This window comes from Typopeltis vanoorti, chromosome 9, assembly GCF_054136105.1.
Source record: "Typopeltis vanoorti isolate ZY-2024b chromosome 9, IOZ_Tvanoo_1.0, whole genome shotgun sequence".
NCBI classification, from domain to species: Eukaryota; Metazoa; Arthropoda; class Arachnida; order Uropygi; family Thelyphonidae; genus Typopeltis; species Typopeltis vanoorti.
In genome coordinates, this window is record NC_143557.1 from 102285230 (window position 1) to 102294740 (window position 9511).

At 35.2% G+C, this 9511-nt stretch overlaps 1 protein-coding gene across 1 annotated transcript in view; it reads left to right on the forward strand.

Annotated features, from left to right (window-relative positions):
- The window catches only part of LOC150103332 (techylectin-5A-like), a 32329-nt gene extending 23103 nt beyond the window's left edge, over window positions 1-9226 (forward strand). Inside the window, exons 3-7 of the mRNA XM_090397704.1 lie at window positions 306-447; window positions 1448-1602; window positions 3704-3809; window positions 4194-4358; window positions 8786-9226. Coding sequence (XP_090253830.1) covers window positions 306-447; window positions 1448-1602; window positions 3704-3809; window positions 4194-4358; window positions 8786-9069 — 852 coding nt within the window. The 3' untranslated portion in view covers window positions 9070-9226. The remainder of the gene's footprint in view (window positions 1-305; window positions 448-1447; window positions 1603-3703; window positions 3810-4193; window positions 4359-8785) is intronic.
- The last annotated feature ends 285 nt before the right edge of the window (window positions 9227-9511 follow it).

Consider the following 9511-nt stretch of genomic DNA (forward strand, 5'->3'; position numbering starts at 1 on the left):
TAAAAAAAGTCCTTAATTTTTTAAAATTTTTGTACTAACTTCTTATACTATTAGAATTAATTATATATTAGAATTAATTATCAATCTAATTATTATTATAATTATTATTATAGTTTCAATTTTGTGGTATCATTAAATAAATAGTTGCGAAGTTTATTCACATAAATTAATTTTAAGATTGGAAGTGAAATGGACATCAATCTTATTCCCAATCTGAAATCATTCCCAAAGTTCTTTGTTCTGTTTTCACCAAACATAAATTTTATACTTACTTTTTTTTCGAGTGCTTATGTGCTTTGTTACAGATGGAGATAATGCAGTTCCACGTCTTGATTTCTACTCTTTTCATGTTAAGTAAAGCAGAAGCCGATCTTAAATGTGATGTGACTCGATTGAAGGAAAAATTTGAAGAAGGCTTCACATTACTGGAACACATTGTGTCCAAAGGTATGAATACTATTTTCAATTCATATTGACAACCTTTCAATAACAAAATATTCGATTACTCACTTCGCATCTAGACATCCTGTCTAGATGCGAAGTATCTTAATACGGGCAGCGCTTCAACTGTAAGTCATTAACTCTACCTCATACGACGGTGGAAGAATTTTATATCTGTGAACTTGGAGTTTCTTCATTCCTCTAAACAGGCTGAATGACCAGAACATACATGCAATTTCAAAACAACAATAACAACTTGATAGAAACTCAGAATTTTTATTCATAAATGGCGATGAATGTCCTAATGGTAGCATTCCTTAGTTTATTTATTCAACCAATCACAGTACCGTCTACTTTTAGAATCCGAGTAGAAATGCTGAAGTTATCCGAAATGTGAAAATTGCAAGGGAATAATTTCCATAGTATATTTTTCAAAATATTCTTATGACAAGTTTCCCTGAACGCTTATTTCTTAAATTTCATCCGCAAGGAAATCTGAGGTGAAGAAGAAGAAAACTCACCTCGTGATAAACTTAAATGATATGTGTTTTGAGTATTTGTATGATATGAAAGATTTCGAATGTTTCCGTTGTATGATGTTGTCTGATTTGCGTAGCGATCACTTGAAACATACCGTCAACTTTGTGCCCTTCATACCATTCTGTTATGAGAGACTTGGGAACTAGTTTCAACGTATCACAGCAGCTTGAAAACAAAACCAAACAAAACTACATGGCAAACGATCATCTTTATTATTATTTTTTCATTTTCCCGTGATTATGATAACTGGTTCTTTGAATGTTTTCAACAGTAGTGTCATATCAAATGACTGCATCTACCATTTTTTTCATTACAACTTATGATTTTTTGAATTTTTATGATTTTATTTAGAATCTTATTTATAAAAAGCTGCATTGTGCCGATCTTTTCTATTATTTTCTTTTTATCTTTTTATTTTACTAATCTTTATTTCGCTATTTTTTGTTTTTCAATTTTACTTTTTTAGTGAATTATGTACACTGTCATCCAGCAAACTGCGCCGAGGTTATGGAAGGTGGGCACAACATTAGCGGGATATACAAGATATGGCCCAGAAATCGAGTAGTGAAAGATAGCATAATCGTATATTGCGACATGACTACTGCTGGAGGAGGATGGACAGTAAGTACCCGCTTGAATATATTCGGTATGTATGATAAATGCTCCAATCCTACTACTAAACAGCAACCAGGATTATATCCTACAGCCCAGTCACTCGGCTAATCAGAGGCGTTAATCCAATTCGCCGAATGATCTGAAAAACCATCGATGTCACATTGCTCTAAAGAAATGTTGCTCATAGCCAGATGAGATCATAGTCATATTAACAGCCGAGAGTTATAGATTTAAAGAACCCACGCATGTTTCTCTTTGAATCAAGAATAACAACTGTCATATTTGCTATCCACTCTGTAATACAAAAGCACATGGTTATTCACAAGGTGCAACGAAATAATACTTAAGATGCTTACACTACTATTCAAATGAAATTCCTAATAATACCAGATTTTTTTTATTTCGTAAGATCGCTAGGATTTGACAAATAAATAACAGAACATGACTATTATTTTCTTTGTTGCTTCTGCTAAACTACTCATATTGCTACACAAAAAATAAGATTGCTATTGCACAAAAACGTAAAACTTGAGAAATATTGTCTTAGAAAAGATCTTGATTAAACTATAATTTTATGAAATGCCGGTCTATTTGGTCAATTCGACATCATATCCGCCGTCGAATCAGTAGTCTCCTGGTTCGAATCTCACCACGGGAAGGAATGCTCGTGAATATTTCAAAGTATAAAATAAATTTAATCGCCGGTGCGAGAGTACGATCCGCATATTGGAGAAATAATGTCTTAAAGATTTTCATTGGTTTATAGAGGAAATATTTAAATTACGTAAAATATAATAAATGTTCTAACGACTTTATTCCCCAAAAGAGTATGAGACTCCTTTAGCCCTAAAAGATAATAGGTTTTCTCCTTTATCATGAGTGATAGCTGAGCCCCAGGCTAACGTTGATTTCATAGACATCAGAGGGAGATGGAAAGCTGAATTCTGCTATCTCAGGGTCGTTAATCGTAAAAAAAAAAAAAAAAAAAAAAAAAAATATATATATATATATATATATATTGTTGTCTGAAAGAGTGTGAGTGCATTGTCTATTTACTTAAGTTGCGGATTTGAAAACCAGAATAACTGACTTGCTTGTTTTCGTAAGGGTAATCGAAAATCAGCTGAAAAATAGTTTAGAGAAAGTTCATTAAGCAGCTACTAGAAGGAAATCGAATTTAAAACGGTTTACCATCTTGCATTTTAGCGCAATGAACGCAAGCGCTGTTTTCCATAGAGCTACATATCTCCTTGTAGAGATATAAATAATAAATATAAAATACATCAAAAATAAGAAAAGTCCTTTCTCCACCCACAGTACTAATGTAAAAAGAAATAATTATGTACTCTGTCTTGAGAGAGAGTAATTTTGCATATTGTCAATAAACGATGATAGTAAATAAGAATCTCTTTAGAAAGATGTAAGTCTGCCACTGTTGTGATTAAACTGTAGCATTACTTTCATGTGAAGCAGTTCAAACACGAATAGGAATGCATTCACATTTCGTTACAAATCATTTTTAATGATGACAGCCAAATTTTAATGATGGCAGCCAATATTTAAAAACTCGCTGATTGTAAGGCACGATACCTCTTGTGAATCATGGCAAAGCTTTGTCATGACAGTTTCGGTTTAGGAAGATGGTGATTGAAAAGATTTGTTTATCTTTTCAATCGTGTTTATCTTTTTATAACATCAAGATAATATATTTTAATTTTTTGCAAACAAATTTCAAACATTATTATGATTTAAAAAACAAAATACGTATAGATAAGTTTCGTTTATTTATTTATTTATTTGTTTAACTAAATATTCATGACATCATTCTCTTATACTTTCTCACGGGAAAGAAATGATTTTATCCCCCTTCCCAAATTCTTAATTGCCTGCTACACTGAACCAAAGTTACACAAATTTGAATCACCATAACTAATTTGCTCTCCTAAAAAACTTTAGGAGAATAAGCTACTTTACGATAGTTCATTCTCTTAAACTCTACTAGCAGAAATTGATGTAATAGTTCTGATGCGAATACGTAGAAATGTAAATGCTTCCATTTTTAATAGTTTTGTGTAATCTAAAAAAAAAAAGAGTTCTATATTTACAGGTAATCCAGAGAAGAGGAGAATTTGGACGATCTGACGATTATTTTTACAAAGACTGGCAAGATTACAGAGATGGTTTCGGAGATAGTGATCGAGACTTCTGGTTAGGTAAAATATCTATCACATTTTTTTTTAAAACTTGAAGTTATATTAGTTATTATTTATTAATAAAAACGTTAGTCATATAACTGATAAAAGGTTAACCAAAGTGCCTAATCTTGTAGAGAGAGAGAGAGAGAGAGAGAGAGAGAGAGAGGCACTATCGAAGATAAGTTTGATCATCACCGACCTCTATTGTAAGAATAAAAAAAAGGAAAACAGAATTTCAGTTGAATATTAACGCAATATTTCTCACTTGAAAATTTGTCGTTTGATTACATGAATATCAGTATGTATATTAATCATAATTTAACTTCATTCAGAAGTAATATGAAAATATGTTAAATATGTATTCGTATTAACAAAATACCAAATATATGTGATTTTTTTCAGGTAACAATAAAATATTTGCATTATCACAACAGACTGAAACCTCCATAAGGTTTGATCTTAAGGACATGGAAGGAGAATCTAGATTTGCGCTATATGATCATTTTTGGATTGACAGTGAAGAAGATAATTACACTCTGCACGTTAGCGGATACAGCGGAAATGCTGGTAAGAGTTGGTGTCAATGAATTTAATTTATGTAAATCTTACTCAATAAAAGTTATATACCTGTCGAATGCGTAGGGTAGGCAGGCTAAAGATTGGATAATCTCAAACTATAGCTGCAGCATATTAAGGCAAAAAGCAGAGGCCCTCAGTGATATCTTTTTGGGGATTTATTACGCCTCTCACAGTAGCCGATAGCTTATTATTCCTTCTCTATAAAATCTAGAACGAAACTATAAATATAAAATTTTTAGAATATTTCTGACTAAAGTAGTCTGAAGATTCTGAACAATAGTCAGTCAGAATGTTCTAGTCTCGGTTATAGTTATAATATCTTCATTGCTTTTTCTAGAAGAGTTCTCCTGTGCTACATAAGCTGCCAGTTTCTTAATTGTTGTTGCTGTTCTCCACATTGTGCCTCTCAAACAAAACAAAATAACGAAAATATCTCCCTCTAACTCCACGTGAGTTGGAATATTTTCATATTTCACCGAGTTTAGGAGGCACATATATTTTATGCTCTCGAATTAGGTAAGTAGACATTAGATTTCTGGATATTTTCAATTCGAGTTAGCGTAGTATTATGAACAACAAAAGTCCATTACATTATTCCCAGTCCCAAAGTGAGAACAAGTCATATTGTGGCATTTGTAAGAGAGAGTGTTATGTTACTTCGATGAAAACTGTCCACCTCAAGTCGTTATTCGTTTTTCAAAAACGCTATTAAATCGAACTTAGATACATGATGGATCGATTAATTAATAATAGGAAATATTCTAGTCTCGGTTATAGTCAGTATATATAAATATGAATATATATACAGTATATATATATATACACACACACACACACAAAACACACACACACACACACATACAGGAGTTCAAAATATTATACAAAACTCTACTCGCCACTCAAAATAAATAAAATAAAATAAAATAAAAATAAAAATCGCTAGCACAAAATCAACCGGTATTTTAAAGAAGTCCCAATAATTCAACAGGAGGGCCACGAAAATAATTAATATGACTGTAGTGCTGTTGGCGAACGTATTTATATATATTTTGTTAAAAAAACATCATATTTTGTTCATTCTGCAAGTACTCGCCACGGGAGAGTGAGCGAACATATTTGTTGAGCCCTCTTATCGAGCTAGACAAATTCTGCAAAATCCTACTCGCCTCGAAAAAAATGTGGTGCTTTGTGGTGCTATATATTTGAAAAACATTTTCTTTTTTGAAAACAGTTCTAAGTAGAAGTTAATAAATAATACACTGATTTAAAAAAAAGCTAACGCCTTTTTATTCCCGTATACGGGAGTAGGCGAGGCCATTTAGCCCTATCTAACTTTTGGAGACTGAGTGGGCAGTTCAATCTCCACTGGTACCCAATCAGAAACAATGGCCCAAGGCTATCACTAATTAAGCGGTACGCAGTGAAGAGAGAGACAGCTCAAATGTGCTGCCATCTCGTGGTCCCTAACCCTAACACAATATATTTAATGTCTGAAATAATGTGGGTTCTACAGTCGATTTTCTTGAGTTTACAGGACGAAAAACCCGAGTTTCCGGGAGGAAAAACCTGCTTGCCCGTGCCAGAGATCGACTAACTCGGGAACCGGTCGAAAAAAGGCTTAGAAAAATTTCCTCTAGTCGCCGACTAGACTCGAAACCAAGTCTTCCTTCGTGCGGCCAAGCGCGTTGGTATGCAAACGCCACATCCACCGAGCTACATAGGCTCTACACTGATTTTTTGAAAAAAATATAATTTCTTAAAATAATTTTTGTTACTAGAATGGATCTTCATAATACGATATTATTCTGGGTTTCCTTAAAGTTAAAATTAGGCAGTTTAGAAAGTGTTTCTTTATTAAATTAAAAAAATATATATTTTGTCGTGTCTGCAGCTACTCGCCAATGAACAACAATATTTGTTAAGCCCTATACACTACGTGGAAAGAAGTCAACAGACACTCCCATGGGCAAAGTGCATCGTGCCATGACGCTTCATGGTATGATGCACCTTGCCATATAACGTTATTCGTTTACAAGGAGCATCGTGCCACGTAACGAGAGAAATGTTTGTAACCGATACAAGTGGAAGGAATATGATTCTCTCAAGTCAGTGCAACTGTTTCCGGGTGAAATGACTGCGAGAAGGGAACTCAAAGAGTTTGAAAGATGCGTTGTGATAGGATACCATGTTGCAGGCCTACGTATTCGGAAAACTGTTGATAAATTGGGCCAACCAAGGTCAACAATCTATGATACCATACTGTGACGGAAGCGCCATAGAGTAAATTTCAAGTACTGTCCGCCGTACGTGACCATTGGGTGCTACGAAGGAAAATATTTAAAAACTACCTTCTGCTCAGTACATCCTCTACTGAGCAGATCAACGGGTGTAGGTGGCGGATGCTCGGTGAACGTCTCTTACCAGCGTGCGTAGTGTGTATGGTGCCAAGAACACAAAACTCCGAGAGGTATTTCAGCATCCTGGATACTGCAATGCTTCCTAATTTGTGGTTTCTACGGAATTGATCATTATCTCTTCGGCAGGACAATGCGCCGTGTTATAAGGTTGCTACTGTAACTGCGTGGTTTGTGGACATGAACTTCACCACACTTCCTGGCCACCATAGAAACTGATCTGAAACCTATTGAACATTTGTATGATGAAGTGGAGCGTTGGGTGAGATCAAGGGACGTCCACCCAGCAACGGTCCAGGACCTCGTTACATGAAGACAGGAAGAATGGTCCAAAATTCCCATTGTCGCTATAGTACGCTTGCAGAAAGTAAGCCCCATTGGATTGCTGCAGTCATCGTAGCGAATGGTGGTCCTACATCTTCTTAAGGTGGACGCCATAGCTATTCGTTCTCAGACTTTAGTGTCCGTTGACTGTATGCCAAGCAGTGCATATATATTATTTTTTATGTTAACAATATCAGTTTTAATGACAGCGAAGAAACCCTTATTACATGAATCAATAATGTTCTTTCTTTTGGTAGTCTAGCACTATGGAACGTTGTCACAAGGCTACATATGCAGAACGATAGAGAGATTCAAATCTTTAAATATTATACTACTCCGGATAAAAGAGAATATATATTAAATAAGTAAAAAAATAAATACTGTTAAGTGGCTTTAATGATATTTCCCTAGACTCTTTTTTAAGTGGCTTGTTTACCTTAAAACATCATTGCATTCATCTTTATTTCTGCTTTCTCGGCAATGCTAGACTCACTGAATAAAAAAATGAACATTACTTTTCTATTCGAGATACGCAAAGATTTGGGTTTGTGTTCAAAGGATTTTTCTGACTTTCAAGATTCTTTAATGAGCGCAGCGTGCAGCCTTCTGTTACTCATATCGGAAGGGAATTAAGATTTTTATTTAATAAATTGATGGACCTGTTTTAGCCAGAATTACAGCACATATGTGGTTTAGCATAGATTCACAAGGTTCTGGATTGCATCAACATCTACAACATACCACGTTCACCAGACAGTCCGTTAACTGGCTCAGATTTGACAGAAGAGGATTTTGCTCCCGTGATTGCTCTTGTTTCTAATATGCCCACACGTTTTCAATGGGATTCAGATCAGGGAATTTTGGTGGCCAGCGAAGATTGTGGAAGTAGTGCTAATGAAACTACTGCTGAACAGTTCTTTCGCGATCGACAGTAACATTGTCGTTCATGAAACAATCATTACCTGCAGGATAAAAAGGTCAACACCGCAGGATAATCTTGATGGGCAACAATGTTCAGATATTCTTTGGAGGATACCGGATCTTACAGCAATATTACGGGAATCGTTCCGTATGAAAAGAACATATCCTACACCACGAGTCCACCTCCAGAAGCTCGAGTTGTGCTTACAGAGCAAGCTACTATGTTTATTGTTTTATGGGCTCTGCCTACCTTGTTCCATACCGATAGGCATGGAACAAGGCGTCTCGTGATTCTATAGACCACGTGACTTTTTTCAGTATCCGGTATTGGTGTTTCTGTGCCACTGTAGACAAACCATCCGGTTCTTAATAGAAATCAGTGGTTTCTGTATTGCCAGTGGGTATAGTCCGGTGATATATGTTTCTCAAACAGCCATCATTAAATGCTTCGGTCAATTGCTGCATACAGGAAGTTAGCAAACACAACGCAATAAATAACGTAAGGTTTATTGTAGGAATAAAAATTGGTAATGTAAATATTTGTAATTGTTTTAGTGATACATGGTCCGTAGAATGACGTAAATGTTTGCAAATTGGCACGTTGAATAGTTGTTTAGTCCTAGCAATCTCCTGGATATGTTAGGAATATAATGGTAAGGATAAATATTTGAATATTTTTCATCAAAATCGACTTTACAGTTTAAAAATGTTTTTTCTTCCTGAGTCTTCACTCTAATTACCTTTTGCTTTTCACAGGTAATTCTTTCTCAAACCAAAATGAAATGAAGTTCTCCACCAAGGACAGAGACAACGATATTTGGGAACGCCATTGCGCACAAGAATTCCGCGGTGCATGGTGGTACGCGAAGTGTCACGTGTCGAATCTCAATGGTCGTTATCTGAAGGGAAATCACACGAGTTACGCTGATGGAATCAACTGGGTCCAGTGGAAAGGAGCTCATTATTCTCTTGCAGCTACTGAAATGAAAATTCGCCCTGCTAACTTCCAGATATCTCGAGAAGTAAAAACTCCACAATAATTAGCTCCACAATTAACTTGTACGTTAATTCGAAAATATTCATTGTGATATATTCAAGATTGATAGACCCGTGATATCATTCATACTGGTTGGTATTATACAAAGTTTGTCCCTTCAATGGATGAAATATTATACAAATAAAGTGTTTGAAATTTAATGCGTTCTTTTCTTAATTTCAATTGAATGTAAAGAATAAAAAATCCATCTGATACACATAAGAAATTTAAAAAAAAAATCAGCTAACGCCTTTTTAATGGCCTCGCCTACTCCGTATACGGGAGTAGGCGAGGCCATTTAGCCCTATCCAACTTTTGGAGACTGAGTGGGCAGTTCAATCTCCACTGGTACGAATCAGAGATAGATGGCCCAAGGCTATCACTAATTAAGCAGTACACAGTGAAGAGAGACTGCTCAAATGTGCCGCCATCTCGTGGTCCCTAAC